This window comes from Muscardinus avellanarius, assembly GCF_963383645.1.
Source record: "Muscardinus avellanarius genome assembly, chromosome: 9".
Lineage (NCBI taxonomy): Eukaryota > Metazoa > Chordata > Mammalia > Rodentia > Gliridae > Muscardinus > Muscardinus avellanarius.
Window position 1 is genome coordinate 100,761,385 of NC_137795.1, and position 20,425 is coordinate 100,781,809.

Here is a 20,425-nt window from a genome sequence, read left to right on the forward strand (position 1 = left end):
GCCTCTTCCAGAACTCTCTCAGGGTGGAGAGTAGTATCCCCTCCTTTTTTAAATGCAGTGTTGGGATCAAACCTAGGGGGTCTTATACCTGCTAGGCAAGCTGTCTACCACTGAGCCCAAGGGTTCTCTTAACACCTTTGACATTTCCTCCCTAGAGAGCCTCAGGTATTAAATTTTTTGTTTATTTTTCTATTTGCTCTCTTGTTGCACATACACATGCAAATATTTATGTACCCCAAATCATTTTTATTGTAAGGGGCAAGAAATTATAGAGTACTGATTATTTGCCAATAAAGAGTACATAAAAGAAACTTATATTTTCAGTGCATCTTTTGCTTTTTAAAGTTTGCATAAGTCCTCCTCACCACCTACAGTTTTCCAGAAGTTGGCTGCTGCGGAGCAGGTTGTTAATTCTACTTCTGCTGCTCTGTCCCTAGCTGGCTTCCAGCCCAGCCTGCATTCCTCCAGCTACACATCTGGTCCCCTTTGCCTGAGAGAGTGGTGTAACTGTGGCTTTGGTCACTTTGGTCTTAACAGGTTCAGAACTCACATTCCGTATTACAGGGCATTGACTTTTTGGTTTTAAGTATTTCCTGTACATTCAAACAGCTCTTTTGTACTTAGAGTGTAGTTTGGTCGAGGAAAGATGGAGGTGCTTAGCTTTATCCTGTTCTTTCTGCAGCTGGGTTCAGTAATCAGTAATTAACTCTATTTTCTAAGTTCACTTGTTGAGTCTATCTGGTGATGTAGTCCTCATTCCTTTGTGCTATATTTCTTAAGGGAAATTGTAAAGTAGATAAAATTTGTCTTTATGTTGCTTTTTATGTCTCCCCTCAGCAAAGCATCTTTTATACTCCTTACATGTTGTGCATGTATTGCAGATTGGCATTCCAATTTAAACAGTGATAAATCTGCTCTCTGGGGAAATCGTGTGAAAACAAAAGAGCTTAGATGCCAAGCCAGAGCAGCCTCAGAGTCTAGAATTCAGGAGCAGATTAGTGTGTCCTGCAGGACCAAGGAGCGCTCATCTCACCTGGCCTTCCTGAGATGGCCTTTTACCTCTGCCCTCTGCAGGCTGTGCGGCTGAGTCAGGGTGAGTGCTCTGCCTGTGTATTGATTTGATAGGCCCAGTGGTCCCAGACTGGCCACACAGGCTGTTTTCCGCACCTAGGCAGCCTCACCTACAGAGGAACTTTATGCTGCTTTCACTGACGGTAGGGATTTTCTAGCTCACATTTTGGGTTCTGCATTCCTCCTTATGATATTGTGATGGTGAAAAGGCACAAACCTACAGAAAACTGCCTTGTGAGTTTTATTTGGGGATTTCAGGTTCAAAAGAAAGATGAGTATGTTGTAGAGGAAAGGAATATAACAGCATGTGTGGTATTATCATTTTTTGAAAAAGAAGTTGTAAGTATAGGAGAAACACTGAAATGTCGCACTATCTCTGGGTGTAGGGTATTATGTGTGGTTTTCCTTATTACTGTGTTTGTATTATATATGTGTGTAAGAAGACATGAGCACATATATAAAAATAGTAATAAAAACTCTTCGGGGAAGACTAGCTTTATCTATTTCCATTCCAGACCTACTTGGCTTACGTGCAGCCAGTGCTACTCAATGTACTGGAAGGGAACAAGAATATCTTCTGTATGTTTTCCCAGGTCATCCTCATTTAACATGTTACGCTTTGCCTGCTTCACTTGCCTTTTAATATGTGCACACCACTCGGGAGGGACTGATCTTAAAGATGAGCCTGTGTGACAGTTACTGTTGACTACCAATACAATTCTCAGTCATCATTCCTCAAAAATCACTGGATGATTAATTCAGAGATATTCAAAAACACTAAACACATTTTTCTGTGGCTGTTTGGGGGAGCAGACATGTTTGTTTTGATGGGATTGTTTGTTGCAAACTGGATTACAGTCTAACCTTTACAGTTTAGGGAAAAGGATTAGAAGTTTCTTTTTGTTTCCCAAAGATCATATAATTCTAACCTTTACAGTTTAGATCATATAGTCTAACCTTTACAATTTAGGAAAAATGATTAGAAGTTTCTTTTTGTCTCCCAAAGATCATATAATTCTTGAAAGCAGCTTGTGCTCTCCTCATAATGCCCTTTACTAGCTCAGCCTACCACAGCCACATAGGGACTTCACAAAGGCTTGTCCTTCAATTGGATTGTGAAAGGCTGGCATGAAAATGAGGGCAGGATCGTTTTTCTCATTTTCTTTGAGGATTTGCATTTCATGCTGTGAAGATTGGTGGGAGTAACAGCAAGAAAATCATAATAGAAAATGAACAGTAATCCCCAAGGTTAATAATTTATAAGGAAATCTCTTGAGGTAACAATAACCATAATAATGGCTGACATTTCTTCTGTCCTTACTGTGCATCAGGCATTAAGCTAAGCACTCTTCATTGTCACATTTAACTATTATCCTATGGAGAAAGTACTTTTATCGTCACTTTATAGGTGAGAGTAAAAAACATAGAGGTTCGGTAACTTGCTGAAACCCTGAAGCATAGAAGATGCACACCTGGAGTCTGAGCTCTGCTGCCTGGTGTTTGCATTTGGCCTTCTGCCTATAGCCTCATTTTGTTTGCTCTTGTATTCCACTGGCCCTACACAGCTGCGTTCTCCTCCTGCTGACCTAAAGAGTGCCCCTCACCGGATGCATTGGAATCACACTAGGCCTGGAGTGAGCACTGGGTTTTGATTGAGAGAATTACGAGTGATGGAGAAATACCTCTACCTCATTTTTTTTTTCAATTCTTAGTCTGATGATCCTACAGGAAAGTAAGATACAGTTAATTACTCTCCCTGGTTATCTTAACATATTCCTCTTGCTTTTCTTCGATGTCTGTACTTCATAGCATATAAAAAATAAAAACCATGACTAATATGCTGCCCCGTGTCTGTTATTTCTGTACTTACTGAGCTAGTGTTTTGCTGGGGTGTCAGTGTGCACAGCTCAGGTACTGCACTCCTGTTCTCGTTTGCAGTTGGGATGTCCAGTGCCTCTATGCAGAAATCATTTCTTCTGTTGGAGATTCATGCTTTGTGTTTCTCCAGTCCTTTATCCCCTGGCCTTTCCCTTTTTTATCTGAAATGTGGACATGATGACCAGATGTGTGGCAGCCATCCTGAATATGAAGCAGTTTTCAGGATGAAGAAGCTGGAAGAAGCTGGAATCTGATGATCTGGAACCTCCAGACCGACCTCACAGTCTGTGTCTAGATTTCTTTGGAAGATGCAAATAAACTTTTACTTGGTTTCACCCATTTATTTGTGTGCAGATAAACCTAGTCCTTGCTAATTTACACATTCTTACCTGTATCTTCATGTGCGCAATCAACTCTTAAGTCTTATTCTTTCTGTTATGTGACCTTCCACTAGAAGTAAAATCTCACAAGTGATCCCACAGTCCTTAGAAAACACAAACCAAAAACTTAAGTGGGATTTCATTTTAAGCTCTCCAGATTGGCAAATAACAACACATTAGATAAGGTGCAAAGGAGGATGTAGGTCAATGGAAACATCCACTAACTTGTAATGTTGAGTTTTACCATAATGGCATTGTTAACTGATAAAAAGTGTAAAGTAGATAAATGAGTGATACTAGACTCAGAGGGTATAATGAATATAGATATTCATTAGACATGTGTGTTTATGGGAGTCATCAGGAGCCAGAGCAGATGAAAGAAACTGACACAAGGGAAAGGCATCTAAGATATTTTCCCCTGATCTAATATTATTGCTTAAGGCCCTTCTGTGTGGAAACATAGATGGAACTGACCTGGAACTAGCTATCCCTCTGCCTCAGCCTCTCAAGAACCTGCAATTACAGGCATGCGACACCAATAACCATATGTGGTGTCTTTAGTGGTCCCAGTACTTGGGAGCCTGAGACGGGGATTACAGGATCAAGACTAGCTATAGTAGTTTAACTGGACTCTCAGCAACCTAGTGGGATCCTGTTTCAAGTAAATAAATAATAAATAAATGAATAGGACTAGGGGTGTAGCTCAGATGTAGAATGCTTCTGGATTAAATATCTAATACCATACAAAATAAGTAAATATTTGAATAATATAAGTGAAAAATAAAACAACGAAGGTCCAGAAATCATCACGTAGCTAGTAAGAGTCAGTGTTGGGATTCTAGCCCAGGCAGTCTGGCTTCAGAATCCTTTTTCTTAACCAACACCTTAAATATCTATCGATGCAGCCTGATTAAGTACAAAGGACTTGGGGCTATCAGTAGTAATGGGGTAGGGTTAGGAGGGAACCATTTCAGGAGATGTTGTGTGCATATATGAATGTATCACTTGGTATCTCACTACGATATTTGTTTTTTTCCCAGTGTTATTTATAGCTTCCTAAAACCTTCAAACTTAAGTGTTTGTTTCTTATGCAGTGTGTGTGTGTGTGTGTGTGTGTGTGTGTGTGTGTGTGTGTGTGTGTGTCTGGGGATTGAACCCAGAGGCATTCTTCTGAGCTATACCCCCAGGCCTATTTTAATCCTTATTTTGGAACAGGGTCAATTGAAGAGGGCCTTACAAGTTGCCAAGGCTGGCTGCAAACCTGCAATCCCCATTTCAGCCTCCCAAGTTACTGGGATTACAAGCATGTCCCAATATGCCTAGCTCCCCCATCCCTTTTTATTTATTTATTTATTTATTTATTTATTTAATTTTATTTATTTATTTGAAACAAGGTCTTACTAAGTTACTGGGAATATTTCGCCTTTCACTATGATATTTGATCAAATTGCACCAATAAAATTCTAAAAAAATATATATTGGCCTAAGAAAGTACAGGGTGATTAGTGGAACCTGTATTTGTGCCTGAGTGCTCTGTGACCATATGATACACAACATAATTCCTAGGTTCCCAAGCTTTAGCTGACTCAGTTGGGAGGTTCCTTTGAATCTCTAAATAAAGACTATAGCTCATTCTTTCAGATTTATTATCTAACACTTGAGTTCCCCTTCATATTTAAAAGTATATCCCTCTGTCATTAGATACTGTTGCTAAATTTTGTTTTGTATCTTGAAGGCATACATTTTCTTCTCCATCCTATAGATAGTATTTTAAAGCAATATTTATCACAACTCATTAGTGGGTTATAAAGTCAATTTCAGGGAATGCAAGCAACATTGAAAGAAATAGACTAGGATAGAAAAGTGTCAGATTACCATTCATGTAGAAAGGGGAAATATGACTGAAACTTTTGTGTTCTCTGTATGCAATTACATTAATATATATTTACATCATTATATATATGCACAAACAATATATACATGGTCATTTATAATACATATACACACCATATACATATATATATACATACATATATATACACATATATATGTATATATATGCATATACATACATATACATACATATACATACATATATACATACATACATACATACATACATATATACATATATATATATCAACCTTTTTTAAGGTACTATTTTAGATGAACAAGCTGCTTTGGTTGATAAATCTGTATGTGACCTTTGCCAGCCTGAGCTTCTGTTGACTTACTAATGCGGGGTTCATATATTTGAAAAATCCATATTTTGAATAGCTTATATGCTATGTCTCATTATTGTTATTGTTGAGATATTCAGGTAGTCAAGGTTCACTAGTAAAGAACATGAAATCCTGTCATGGAAGACAAACACCAAGGTTTAGGTCTTTTAATTCTAATCCAGGACCATTGGCACTGAACTTTATTTTATGCACTTAAACCAGGGTGATAAGTAGTGTTGTACTGTGAATGTCTCTGAGTCCTCCCTTCTGAACAACAAAGACTTCTTACTTTTCTGAGTGATTCTGTGCCTCCTTTTGGTGCAACTCACCTCTCTGTCCTGGGTGGCTCCCAACCCCACTCCCTTTGAAATTGAGTCCAAGCCCTCCATAATCTTTGTGACCCGGATGTCTTCCTTGTCTTTGTGATACTGGACACTACTCTATTTGCATTTTAGCAAAGAGCAGCTGACTTTAGGATCATAGGTGGAATTGACAAACCTTGTCTTCTATGAAGAGGATGAACTTAACCTAAAAGAGCTAGAGAAGATTAATTAGTTAATGAATCTTCACTAGCTGTATGGCAGACTAAATTTGGCACAGACAAGAGACATCAGGTACAGTGAAGCAACAGGCAGAGGGGACAGATTCTTAGAGAAATTTGAACTCAGCAAGGAGATTGCGTACATCGACAGAACAAAGGTCAGGGCTGCCTAGTTGCTGACATGTTGGGACTCACTGAGGCGGTGTTTCTGGTTCTGATTGTCACTCAGTTCATCCTTGGGAATCTGGGGAATGGTTTCATTGTGTTGATCAACGGCAGCAGCTGGCTCAAGAGCAAGAGAATCTCTTTGGCTGACTTCATCATCACTGGCCTGGCTCTCTCCAGGACTCTTCTGCTGTGGATTTTGTTTATTGATGGTGTTTTCTTAGCATTCTCTTTGAAGATCCGTGACTCAGGGAAAGTAATGCAAATTATTGACATTTTCTGGACATTTACAAACCACCTGAGTATCTGGCTTATCACCTGTCTCAGTGTCCTCTACTGCCTGAAAATTGCCAGTTTTTCCCACCCCACATTCCTCTGGCTCAAGTGGAGAGTTTCCAAGGTGGTCATATGGATGCTGTTGGGTGCACTGATCTTATCCTGTGTTACTACCATTTCCCTCATCAATGAATTTAAGATCTATTCTGTCCTCAGTGGAACTGAGAGCACAGGGAATGTGACTGAGCACTTCAGAGAGAAGAGAAGGGAATATGATCTGATCCATGTTCTTGCAGCTCTCTGGAATGCCCCTCCACTAATTGTGTCCCTGGCATCCTACATTCTGCTCATACTCTCTCTGCAAAAGCACAAATGGCGGGTGCGACAAAGTGGTACTATTTCCAGAGATCACAGCATGGAGGCCCACAAGAGAGCCATCAGAATCATCCTCTCCTTCTTCTTTCTCTTCCTACTTTACTTTCTTTTCTTTTTAATTTTGTTATGTAGTCGTTACCTACCCAAACCCAGGATTGTTCAGATGATTGGTGAAGTAATTACAATGCTGTATCCTGTTGGCCATTCATTTGTTCTTATTTTGGGGAACAAAAAGCTGAAGCAGACGCTAAAGATGATGTTCCCTTGTGAGTCTGGTTGTTTGAAGCCTGGATCCAAGGGACACTTTTCCTCATAGAGTAACAGAGGGCACAAGATGGAGCCTTGGAGTTCTTCAGCCCCGTCTCAAGACTACAGGGTTCTTCTTGACCCAGCCATAGCACCAGTTCAGCACCTTCAGTAGGAGAGAAACACTACCTGATTTGCCTCTGGTCCTACCTGGTTCCAAGGTGAAAGCCAGACTTCTCACTATTCTCCATGAGGTTGTTTGGAAAGGTAGAACAGACCTTGGGAAATATCAGTGTGATAAGACCCCTGGCTGTATAGACAGGGAGCTGGATTTTAATACCATCAATTCAACATCAGTCTGAATATTAGTTTCAAGTTAAATTTGATAATGATGTGAATAGAATAGCAGTTTGAGTCTGAATATTAATTTCAAATTAAGTTTGAAAGTGATGTGAATAAATTAGCAGGAAAAAGTGAAGTTTTGTGGTCCTGTAGATGCGGGTTTGAATTCTACCTTCGATTTTCTGAGTTCTGGTCCCTGATGAATTACTGTTACTTGTCTGATTCTTTTTCTCTCATCTTAAAATGTAGACTATAACAACAACTTCACAGGGTATTAGCGAAGGGGCTCACTAAGTAGCAGAGACTGTCTGTGAACCACAATCCCCCGTATCTCCCTCCTGAATGCTGAGATTACAAGCGTGTCCCACCACGCCCTGCTTAGTCATACATCTTAATGGAGTATGAGGCATATATGCACACATCACTCATTTAGCCCTTCCCCACTTTCCACCTTATTTCTTCCCCCCTCTCTCCTCACGTTTGGTTTAGTGATTGACTTTGACATGTTTGTGAGTATATATCATGTTCATTAGGGAATATCTCTCTTTCCCCTCCCATCCCCTTCTGAATGTGCATTTCTAGCACAAATGTGGCTTTCAAGTGTGGAGTGTTTGACTAAAAAAATGGATCTAAGCCAAGTGTGGTGGTGTGCGTTTGTAATCGGAGCATTTGGGATGCTGAGATAGGAGGGTCATGGTTCAAGGACAGCCTCAGCTACTTAGGCCCTTTGCAACTCAGTGAGACTCCTGTTTCAAAATTAAGAAAAAAAATAGGGCTGTGGTGTAGCTTGGCGATAGAGTGACCCCGGGCTCCATCCCCAATGCCACACACACAAAGTGGATCTAAAGCAGGCAGCCTGGGTTCAAATCCTGGCCCTGAGCTGGCTGCAGTGGTGCATGCCTGTAATCACCGTCCTTGGGAGGCTAAAGCAGGGGATCATTAAGCCCTGTGCTTAATGCAAATCAAAGTAAAATAAAATTCTCATCCTGGCCTTTGTAAACTAAATGACCTTGGGGAAGTTTCTTAACATCTATTTCACTTTCCTTATTTGGAAGTGTTTCCTAAAATGGAAATAATAATAATATTTTGGTAGGGTTGTTGGAAGGAATGAACGAGTTAACACATGATTAGTGCTTAGAATCCTATATGGAATAAACATTCAATATATATTGCTGTTGTTGGTGGTAGTCTTGTTTTGTGAAAGGAAGTGTGTTTTGACCTTGCATTAAGGATCATCAAATTACATTTAATAATATGTAATGACAAATTAATTTTAGGATTATCCTGGGATGTGTTATTTAATTTCTAAGATTGTAATAATTAAAATATTTTGGTTTACATATTTAGCTTTTATTTTGTATTTTTAATGAATTAAAACATTTTTTTGCAGTGCAGTGATTGAACCTTGTATATCTGGTCAAGCCCTGTATCACTGAGGTGCATCATCAGCCCTCCACTGTTGTCTTTTAAATCGGTACTTTCCTCCACAGCTGCTAGTAAAATTCCCTGTTCTAACATACCCTAAGTTCCCTTTAGGAAATGTATCTTTTGAAAATTAAAGAATAACTTAAGATTCATTCATGATTCAATAAAATAATTATAAATTAGGTGTTTCTCAGCACCTCATAGTTCTGCAATTAATAAAAATCTGTGCTCATCTTCATCATAGGAGAGTTTCATTGTGGAAATCCAGACCGTCTTTCTTCATCTGCTTTGTCCATTCTATGCTCAGCCTCATCCATTCTTGAACTTATTTCTTGAACTCTGTTGAACTTATTTCTATTTTTATTTTACTTCAACCACTTTTCTGTCTAGCTCTGACCTTTTGGTTCTTCAACTCTTACCTGAACTCCTGATTCTGCCTAATTATGGTTTTATATTAGGATTTCCCAGTTATAATAAAACAAAACAGAGAGAGAGAGAGAGAGAGAGAGAGAGAGAGAGAGAGAGAGAGAGAGAGAAAGAGAAAGAGAAAGAAGAGAAGGGAGAAGATGATGATGATTGGGGATTGGGAATTGAGTCCAGGACACTCTATCACTGAACTGGACTCCTAGGTTTATTTTGTTTTTTATTTTGAGACAGAGTCTAAGTTGTTGATGTTCTCAGTAAGTTGCCCAAGCTAGCTTCAAATTCGTAATCCTCCCACCCAAGGTTTTGGTTTAGCTGTTTTTTAGTTAACTGCTGTTTATTTCATTGGCTCCATGTCTAGTCTCATTTCATCCTCCGCTATTGGAAGATCTGAATCCACACACTCACCTATATAAATAATCTACTGATTAAATCATTAGTGCAAATTATACAGATACTAAAATGAGAGAGAGAGAGAGAGAGAGAGAGAGAGAGAGAGAGAGAGAGTGTGTGTGTGTGTGTGTGTGTGCGTGTTCTATTGTTGTAAGTGCACCAGAACCCTGGGACTTTGGGAGAGCTCAGATTCTCCCCCTACAGCGGCAGTATCCATTTGAAACCAACCACATCCATTTAGTTGTGCTTTAAAAACATTTCTTTCAAATGTCACTGTATTTCCAGTGCTACTCTCTTCACCTATCAGAGTGATTACACAGGATTCTGTCATTCCCTGTTTCTAACTCCATCCCCTTCCAGCAAAGCATTTTCACATTATGTGAGTTTTGTTCTTTATATGGTGCTCCTCTCCTAGAGTCTGCAGTGCCTCTTCATTGCTTTGGGTGATGTCAGATTCTGTGGTTTGCAACATAAAGCCATTCATCATTTGGCCCTATTTTCCTTCTAGCTCCATCTTCACATTCCTCAATTTTCCAAAACAACCTCTAACGGCTTCTGGTTCTCAAATCTGCCATACTCCTCTTGCTGCTACAGTTTTCTGAAAGTTGCTTTCTTTGCCTAGAATTCCCTCGCACTCAGTAATCGTTGCAGTTCCTTTCCTCAGGCTCTTCCTCCTCCAGGAAACTTTCTATGATTCAAAGGTAACATTAAGCACTTACTGTTTCTCCAAGTGTTATACATATTTATGGTCAAATTACTAATTATTCCCCAAGTCTGTACCTCATATGACATAGATACTTGGTGATCTCTCTTTCCAACTTATCTCCCATCATTTCTTTCTCCCTTCCTACCCCTCAAGTCTCCTATTTCCTTGGCCAGTCACACTCTTTGTTGTCTTATGTGGAAAGCAGGTGAGTAGGAGGAAGACATCAGGATTTCTACAACATTCTGTGGTTTCTATCATGAAAAACGGAACTGGATATGGTGATACATACCTATAATCCCAGCACTTGAGAGGCTGAGAGAGGAGGATTTCAGGCTTGAGGCCAGGCTCAGCAACTTAGTGACCTTTAGCAATTTAGTGGTTTTATTTTGAAACACTCAAAAAATAAAATAGAGCTGGAGGTGAAGCTCAGAGGTAGAACACTCCAGGGTTTAATCCCCAGTATTAAAAGAAAAAATGAAAAGAAAAAAACATGACAGGAAATGGTGATAGAATGCGTGCTGGACTAGAGCTCTCTGGCTAGAATCTGAAGTTCTTGAGACCTGTCGCAACTCCTCTCTCCAGGCCTCCTGTTCTTGGAGAAATGGACTCCCAGGTTCACCCAGGCTTGTTTTAATTAGGTATTTCTAGGGAAAAAAGTGTGGGAATGAAGAAATTGTAATGCAGTCCTTGGAAGATTTGCATCTCAGTAAAAGCAGCTGGCTCTAAGACCACAAATGGTTCGTTTGTCCGGCTGGGGAAAAATAAAAAAGGAGACATCCTTCCTGGCTGAATACCGGTGCCTGCTTATACATTTCAGTACTTCTCTCATCTCCACCATCGTCAGCACAACTGCTGAATTATCACCGAGTAGAGATGCTTCTTCAGGTGTTCTATTTATCTCTTATTGTTGTCTCAGTTATTCTTAATTTTGTAGGAATCATTATGAATCTGTTCATTACAGTGGTCACTTACAGGACTTGGGCCAAAAGCCATAGAGTCTCCTCTTCTGACAGGATCCTGCTCAGCTTGGGCATCACCAGATTTCTTATGCTGGGACTGTTTCTACTGAGCAATTTCTACATTTTATCTTCAAATGCTGGAAAATCCCTCCACAGTTCCACACTTTTTGTGTTGTTTTGGAGGTTTTTAGAATCCAACAGTCTCTGGTTTGTGACTTTGCTTAACAGCTTGTACTGCGTGAAGATTACTAACTTCCAATACTCACTGTTTCACCTGCTGAAACGGAATATTTCTTTAAAGGTCACCAAACTGCTGCTGGCCTGTGTGCTGACTTCCACCTTCACCACCCTCCTGTACCTTGTGCTCAGAAAGCTGTCACATCTTCCTGAATTTGTGGCTCGGGGAAATGGTACATTATTTGACCTCAATGAGGGCATCTTGTCTTTGGTCGCTTCTTTGGTCTTGAATTCATTACTCCAGTTTATCATTAATGTGACTTCTGCTTCGTTGTTAATATATTCCTTAAGGAGACACATACAGAAGATGCACAGAAATTCCACTGACTTCTGGAATCCCCAGACTCAAGCTCACTTAGGTGCCATGAAACTGATGATCTGTTTCCTTATCCTCTACATTCCATATTCAACGGCCACGCTGCTGTGTTATCTCCCGTCATCTATAAAATTGGGCTTGGCACTGAGAGCCCTCTGTATCATAATTTCTGCTCTTTACCCTCCGGGACATTCTGCTGTCATCATTCTTACACATCCTAAACTGAGAGCAAAAGCAAAGAAGATTCTTTGTTTCAAAAACAGGGGAATTTCAGCTGGAGTCTCTTGGTTTGAGAGCAAGATTTTCTGTTAGCAGTTTTTCCAGTGGTCTGAAGAATTTATAATTGTGATTGGGAGCAGGATTTTCTGTGTTAGCAGTTTTTTACAGTGGTTTGAGGAATTTATTTTTGTGATTGCTTATCTTATAGGCCTTTGATTATTTCAGTTAATTTCTTCACTTTGTTTTTGGCCAATATTTTAAAATAAGGCACATTTTGTAAGGGACTTGTTTGAGGTATTACTTATCATTGTATTTTTCATGGCTACTGCATTTCTGGATAATGAAAATCACATTGTTCCATAAGCTCCTGATAGTATACAGGGAAGTTCCTCCCACTTAAGGAACACATTCTGGAACATATTATTATTATTATTTTACTATTATTATTAATTATTTAGGAGCTCTGAGTAAGATGTTAGCAACAGATACATGGTCATGGGAGATAGTTGGCTGAATTAAATCATACCAAGGGCATGCAAAAAGAAAAGGGGGAAAAGGTTTCAGAGAAAAGAGGAAGGAAAGAGAGAGGTGAAAGTAAGTCATATCCATTGTTGGACAAGACAGAGAAAGGGTCCTCATACTTGCTCTCCGATAGTAACTGAGCTGTTTCTATCAAGAACCCTAGTACTGAATTTGTAGGCTAGATCTGGAAAGGAAGAAAGGGTTGGAGGTGATAGGTGGAAGGTGGTTATTTCTGAGGTTAGGACAGTAGGATGATGGCTGCAGCTGAACAAGAATCTGAAGAATGAATGTTGACATGTTTTAAAATGGGAATTGAGAATTATTTATATAGTTTTAAAAAGTGAACTCCTTATGTTTTATTTATAAAATGCTTATCTAGTATTTATATAATTCACAATAAATCAGTCTTCAAGTTTTACAAATTGCCTCATCTTTCCTGTTCTGGCCATTAGAATCTTCACTGCAGTATTCAGTAAGCATTGCCCAAATACATATTTTTTAGCATAAAACCTGAAGGTATTATTATTATTATTATTATTATTTTATATAAATTTTGTGGTACTGTGGATGGAACCCAGGGGCATTCTACCTCCGAGCTACATCCCCAGGCCTATTTTTATTCTTTATTTTGAAACAGGGTCTGAGTTGCAAAGGGCTTCATTAAGTAGTTGAGGCTGGCTTAGAACCTGTGCGATCCTGTCTCAGCCTCCCAAATGCTGGGATTACAAGCGTGCACCAACACACCCAGCTTGGTATTTGCCATATTAAAATCTTAACATTAAGGGACAAAAGTATTACTAAGAGTGATTAATGTATACTATGTCAGAAGAACTCTGAGTGGCGGAATCCCCTAATATTTCTCCTTTCTCCTCTTCTCCCTAGCGATCAAATTGTTAGCTGTCCAGAATTTTGACAGCTAATTGTACAGCTTCTTCTTATAGGTAGCTGCTATACTGGTATGTGATCAAGTTCTGACAATAGAGTGTAAGTATGTCCTCCTTCACCCTTTTCTCATTTCTACTTGTTCCCCCTGTGGGCTGACTAGAATCCTGATGGAATGACTGTGCATCTTGGACCATGCAATTGGAATGGCTGCTTGGGGGATAGAATTATTTACCCACCCTAGAACTGGATACATGGCTCCTGGCACAGGCAGAGTTGCCATACCAGATTTGGACTTCTTGTGCCTGAACCCTAGAAATTTTCATGAGAAACAAACATTTACATTTAAGTGTCTGTAACTTTAGTCAAATAACTTATGCTTTGCCGTAAATCTGTACAATAACATGTCTTTAGGATGAACCAGTATGTAATTACTTACCATCATATGTAGCATGATACAATTTTTTATAAAATATATACATATAAAAGTCTAAAAGGAAATATGTAAAAATTCAAGTAGCAATTATTTTTAGGTAGAAAGTTTTGAGTAATAGTTTTCATATTTTCCAAGTTATTATGATGAATATATATTTCTTTTGCAATCAATAAAATCACATACTTTAAAATATGTACATTATGTAGAGTCTACCATCTATCCATCAATCTATCCATCAGTCTGTCTTTCTAGGACAGATGGAGGTTCTGATGTCAATATCCAGTGTATTCTTACTAAGAAAAGTAAGTGGATAGCCTTTTCCCTGGTTTTTTTTTTCTGAATTCTTTTTCTTGTACAGAATTGGCAAGGTTCTGCTAATTAATTTCTTGGTGATCTCACATTGTCTTCATTTTTTCCTCATCTGAGTTGGATGTACTGTTTTTGTTTTAGGACTGTAAATATAGTCCTGAGTATTTGTTTAGGCACTTGCCCAAAGTCCTGTTTTAGCAATGCTGTAAAGGCATGGTGATCATATATATATATATATGTGTGTGTGTGTGTGTGTGTGTGTGTCCTATATCTCCCTCTATTCTCTGTGTATTGCAGGAAAAGGAGGGTATTAAAGCTTTTTAGTAAAAAGAGTCACTTTATATAATGAAGGGTGGCTGCCAGGTCAGTGTCTGAATTATGTTATGAAACATTCACTGTAATTGCTCTGACTCAGGAACATGCAATTGAATTTTTTTTGTGTGTGCGTGGTACTGGGGATGGAACCCAGGGGCATTCTACCTCTGAGCTACATTCTCAACAATATTTATTATTCTTTATTTTGAAACAGGGTCTCACTAAATTGCAGAGAGCCTCACTAAGTAGCTGAGGCTGTCCACGAACCCACGGTCCTCCTGTCTCAGCTTCCCAAGTACTGGGATTTCAAGCATGTTCCACCATGCCTGGCCACAGTGAACTTTTAACCGCTAAGAGCCCAATGTTGTATGAGCTGCATTTTCATATGTTATTTTATTGGCTTATCCTAACCTCTTTGGTAGTGTTTGGTAATGTAGGCATTGCTGTGCTTTATTATGTAGTTGAGAAAATTGAGGCAGAACAAGTAAAATAAATGGTTCATAATAGTAGAACTAGAAAGGGGTTGGTCCAGGGTTCCAGCTAAAGTCTTCTGATTGTAAACTCCATTTTTTTTCTCCCACTATATCACATAGTAGATAGAAAGACATACAGACAGACTGGCCCTGTGCCCAGCTTTATTTTCTAGGACAAGAAAATATTCAAAATGAGGCCTGAAGCAGCATGTATCCACTTAAAGGCCCAGCCAGGGCTGCTGATGTCTACACAAGAGGGGAAGAGGGTATGAAAACCTTATGGGTGCTTAGTGTTCTTATCATGGTGTCAGAGACTCTGGGCTTTTAGGCCCTTAAATTTTTTGTAAATGGAAAAGTAAAAACATTAAAGAAGGCACTATTTTAAAATTTCTTTTGAATGCTGCTGCTTGTAGAAGGAATAAGGTAGTACAAAGATGATGGTAAAGTAGAAATGATTCCTGTGAGAACTAAATGAACACTTTAAAATTTTCAAGAATATTTCAAGGTTTGTTTAATTGTTTCAATTTCTTATTTTTATTTATTTATTTATTTTGGTGGTACTGGGGTTCCTGAAAGCCCTTCTACCTCTGGGCTACACTCCCACGGGATACACTCCCAGACCTATTTTATACTTTTTTATTTGGAAACAAGGTCTCTTAAGCCAGCACATCTGGCTTCAAACCTGCGTGATCCTCCTGTCTCTACCTCCCAAGCACAGGGATTTCAAGCGTCACCACACCTGGCTAATTGTTTAAATTTCAATTCATTATGTGTAGCCTTGGGTTTCCCTCTTAACAAGCCATTTTCAACTGTCTTTTAAAGAAGGAAGGAAAAGAGGGAGAAAGGGAGGGAGGGAGAAAGAAAGGGAAGGCTTACTTGGAAGACATTAGTCTTTTAAAACATGAATTAGAGGTAATTTTTAAGATTGCTTCAAATGCCAGAGTCTTCAGGTGAAATTGAAGCTTACTGAAGGCATTTAAAATAATTAAGTAAGGCTGAGGATGGATCCACTCAGTCCACTCAAGGCTGAGGAGCTGAGAAGTGTGCCAAAGTTTTTGAGATTTTCCCTCCCAGATTTTGTATTCCCTGCCTCCTATTCCTTCTGGGTGTGGGAGTAGAAGTGAGGAGTTAGAGACAGCTAGGCAGTGAGGGACTGAAGACCCTAGGAGACGCAGGGTTAATAAAAACGAGAACAAGGAGATGAAAGTCAGACTGGCCTTGAGTGATATGGATAGTGCTGTCCTCAGACTGCTGTGGGATACAGGTTAGAGTCCTGGTTCCTGAGACCAGCCTTGAACAGTGTGGCTACATGCCACCCCCAAAGCTGACTACAAGCAATGTGCTTACTGTTGTCTGTCCAAACAAACCTATAAATCAGATTAGCAGCTCTACTACAACCTGACTGCTCATGACCAGCAAGAAAGAAAACACACAGGACTAAATACAGGTCAGCAAGAAGGAGAGGGGAGGGGAGGGGACACAGGAGTCACAGAAGAGGGTATCAGCCCCTAGGCCACTCCCTAGCTTTGGCTACTCTCTCCCTCTTCTGTGTGTGTGTGTGTGTGTGGGGGGCTTTTCTCTCTCTTTATTCTCTATTTTTTTTGGCTTTAAAATAAAACTTTTGAAGTCTTAAACTTGTCCTTGTCTGGTGACTTTCATTTTGATTACACTAGACAAGAACCTGGTAAGAAGGGGGAAATGGGGTTTGACAAAACTCCATAGGGATTTGGGTATTATGATCCAAGGAAAGATACCCCACCCTGCAAAAGAACAGCCCATGGCCAGTTTTACCACATGAAGAAAAACATTGTGAAAAGAAACTCCAAGTATGCATGAGAATTTCCCTGACATGAAAATTAGGAGGCCATCAGGGTTAATGGGGGTGAGGAGAGGGGAAGGGAAGGGGCGCCGATGCAGGGAACGGAATGGGCAACAGTCGAAGGAGAGGCGCTATCTTTACACCCTTTTGTTTATACCCTGCCTGTTTGAGAGGGAGGTCTGATGTCAACATCACCTCCCAACTGCTTGATAGTTGGGTGGATTGTAGCTATGTGGGTACCTGGGTCTGGAAAAGGAGGATGACTATAAATATCCCCTGGCTTAACAGGAAGGAGCAAGAAGAGGCCCAGGGCAAATGCGCAGGTGTGTGTACACATTCTCTGCAAATGAGGTGTCTAAACAAAGGTACATATCTGATTGGTTTGGTAGCATTTCTGACCTTTTATTTGTTCGGTACTGGGGATGGAACCCAGGGGCATTCTACCTTCGAGCTATACCCCCAGCCCTATTTTTTATTCTTTATTTTGAAACAGGGTCTCACCAAGTTGCAAAGGGCCTCACTAAGTAGCTAAGGCTGTCTGCAAACCACATTCTTCCAGTCTCAGCCTGCCAAATGCTGGTATTACAAGCATGTATCACCATGCCTGGCTTATTTCTGGCACAGAAAATTGTCTTGATTTAGATGTTTTCATAGTTGGAACAGTGGTATGCCAAGAATTAAACATATTGATATTATACAGAAAGATCTCTTCTAAATCTAGCCTATCCATCTACATCTTTGACCTGTGTGGGGTTTTAAAAGGGCTGAATTACAGTGCCTTTCATCTTTATTCATGCTTTTATAGAGACTCTGGAATTGTGCAGAACTGAAAACCTTTTCTCTAGAAGCAGAAGCCAAGTTCATTGTGAATTTGTAGACTGAATAATGGATTTCAGGTATTCTCTGGCTTTATTGATAGAAGTGGTTATGGAGATAAATTGCCAAGGAAGAAAAGAAAAATAACATCAATTAGATGACAGTATTTGCTACAGAACAGGCTATTTTCTCTTAGCCTCATAGAGTCCTGTGAAGTTGATATTATCATTATAGAGAAGAAATCACAGCTCAGAGAGGCTGACTTGTCTAAGAAGATAGCTACTAACTAGTTGAGTTGGGAGGCAAACCCACATCTGTCTGAATTAAAAACATGTTGCCTTTCTTGGCATGACCACAATTCTCCATATGGAAATTTCTCCTAAAAGAAAGCTAGTCATGAGGTTTGTGGGCCCTGAGGACTAGAGCTAGCATGAACCCATGGGTGCTCTGCTTTGGGTGGACTGACATGCAGAAAGCTTGGGCTGTCATCTGGGTTGTTTCTTAGTTTGATATATTCTCACGTTTATTTTTGTTTTTGTCTGTGCTTTTGGGTTCTTATAAAATTAATTTCTCATAGTGATGTCTTAAAGTATTTCTTCTGTGTTTTTTTTCTAGCACATTCATAGTTTCAGGTCCATGATTTTACTTATGTCTTTGATTCATTTTGAGGGAATTTTTGTATATGGTGTGCATTACAGATCATATTTTATTCTTTTTTTCATTTTTTTCACTTTTTTTTAATTGGTTCACTGTATTCATACATCATAGTGGGATAAAAACTTTTGTAGACATACATGCACACATTGCCCAGTCAGCCCCCACCCGAACCCCACCCCATTCTCTCCCTATCCCTCCCTCCCATGCTTGGCTTAGTGGTTGACATCTAGTATTATAGCAATTTATCCAAAATTAAAAATGATAATCTCACATAACAGTTTCATTTGTCTGATAGCAAGCTTTTGATGACTTAAAGATAACATTTCAATATTTCTTTTTACTTTCTTTCCTACCAGAGAATATTTTTTTCTATTTTTTAGGTGAAAATATCATATATTTATATATTTATTTTTCAGAAAAAAAAATCTATTCTAATATGGAAAATGGACACTCGATACCCAAAACGATCTTGAAAAAGAAAAAAGCTAGAAGATATATATTTTCTGATTTCAAACCATATAAAGCTACAATAATTGAAACAGTGTAGTACTGTTCTAAAGGCAGATATATAAACCACTGGAGTTAAATAAAAGCCTAGATCTAAATTCTTCCCTATATTGTCAAGTTATTTTTGACAAGGTTTCCACGAACATTTGGTGGTGGAAATAATAATCTTTTAACTAAATATTGTTGAAAAATAATAATTACATGGAAAAGAATAAAGTTGGACCCTTACCTAATCCCATATACAAATATTAACTCAAAATAGATAAAGACCTAAATATAAATCTTAAGACTATAAACTTTTAGGAGAAAATCTGGGTCATAAAACCTCACAACATTGAAATTGGCAGTGATTTCTTGGATATGATTTCAATGGCACAGGCAAGAGAAGAGTATACAAACTCCCTAAAAAAAATATTGTATATCCAAAGACAATGTAAACAGAGTTAACAGTTACTAATAGAATGGGATAAAATATTTCCAAATGCTATATCTGAAGGTATATTAATATTCCAACTAGAAATCCTAAAAATTAACAACAATAAAGGCAAACAATATCCTTTAGAGATAGGTAAAAGACTAACATAAATAATGAATCTCCACAGATAACCAGTCTTAGTTGTCTGTTGGATGGAAACTCTTGTTTCTCTGGTTCTGGTGTGTGTTACCTATTTCTTCTTTGTAGTTAATCTCTTTGAGTATTTTCTCTAGTGCTGGTTTTGAAGACATAAATTCCTTCAGTTTCTGTTTGTCATGGAAGCTTCTTATTTCTCCATCTAATTTGATAGAAAGTTTTGCTGGGTAGGAAATTTTTGGCTGGAAGTTGTTTTCTTTCAGAGTTTGGAATATGTTACTCCAAGCCCTTCTGGCTCTCATGACTTGGTTTGGGAAGTCTGGAGTGATTCTAATGGGTTTGCCTCTGAATGTCACTTGGCCCTTTGTTTTTGTTGCCTTTAAGATTCTCTCCTTGGCTTCCACATTGGTCATTTTGACAATTATGTGGCGTGGGGATCCTCTTCTCCGATCCTGTCTAAAGGGAGTTCTATAAGTTTCCTGAATCTGTGTATCGACCTCTTGCTCTATGTCTGGAAAATTTTCTGCTATTACTTCCTTGAAGAGATTGTTGATCCCTTTGGTTTCACTTTCTTTTCCCTCCTGTATTCCAATTATTCTTAGGTTAGCTCTCTTAAAATGGGCCCATATTTCTTCAATATCAGATTCCTGCTGTCGGATATTTTTTCCTAGATTAGAAACTATGCGTTCATTTTTGGAATGATCATCTTCTAAGAGCGAGATTCTGTTTTCCATTTGGTCTAATCGGTTGTTCATGCTTTGAATTGAGGCCTTTACTTCATTAATTGCATCCTTTATCTCTTTTTGGCTCTCTCTGAGTTCTTTTCGAAGCACCTCTATTATTTCTACAGTGATTTTCCTGATTTGATCTTCTAGAAATCTCTGATTTTCAGTTTTATCGGGTTCTGATGTTGTGGGGTTGTGGGCATTCATTGCTCCAGTATT

General features: G+C 39.0%; 2 protein-coding genes across 2 annotated transcripts; both read left to right on the forward strand.

Moving 5' to 3' along the window:
* Nucleotides 1-6,273: 6,273 nt before the first annotated feature.
* Nucleotides 6,274-7,224, forward strand: TAS2R3 (taste 2 receptor member 3; the record flags this gene model as incomplete). The annotated part of the gene is made up of 1 exon (XM_080701248.1): nt 6,274-7,224. One exon carries the CDS (start codon nt 6,274-6,276, stop codon nt 7,222-7,224), a length of 951 nt encoding a protein of 316 aa, XP_080557374.1.
* Nucleotides 7,225-11,316: 4,092 nt separating this feature from the next.
* On the forward strand, nt 11,317-12,267 carry TAS2R4 (taste 2 receptor member 4; the record flags this gene model as incomplete). Its single annotated transcript, XM_080701249.1, has 1 exon — nt 11,317-12,267. One exon carries the CDS (start codon nt 11,317-11,319, stop codon nt 12,265-12,267), a length of 951 nt encoding a protein of 316 aa, XP_080557375.1.
* Between the last annotated feature and the right edge of the window lie 8,158 nt (nt 12,268-20,425).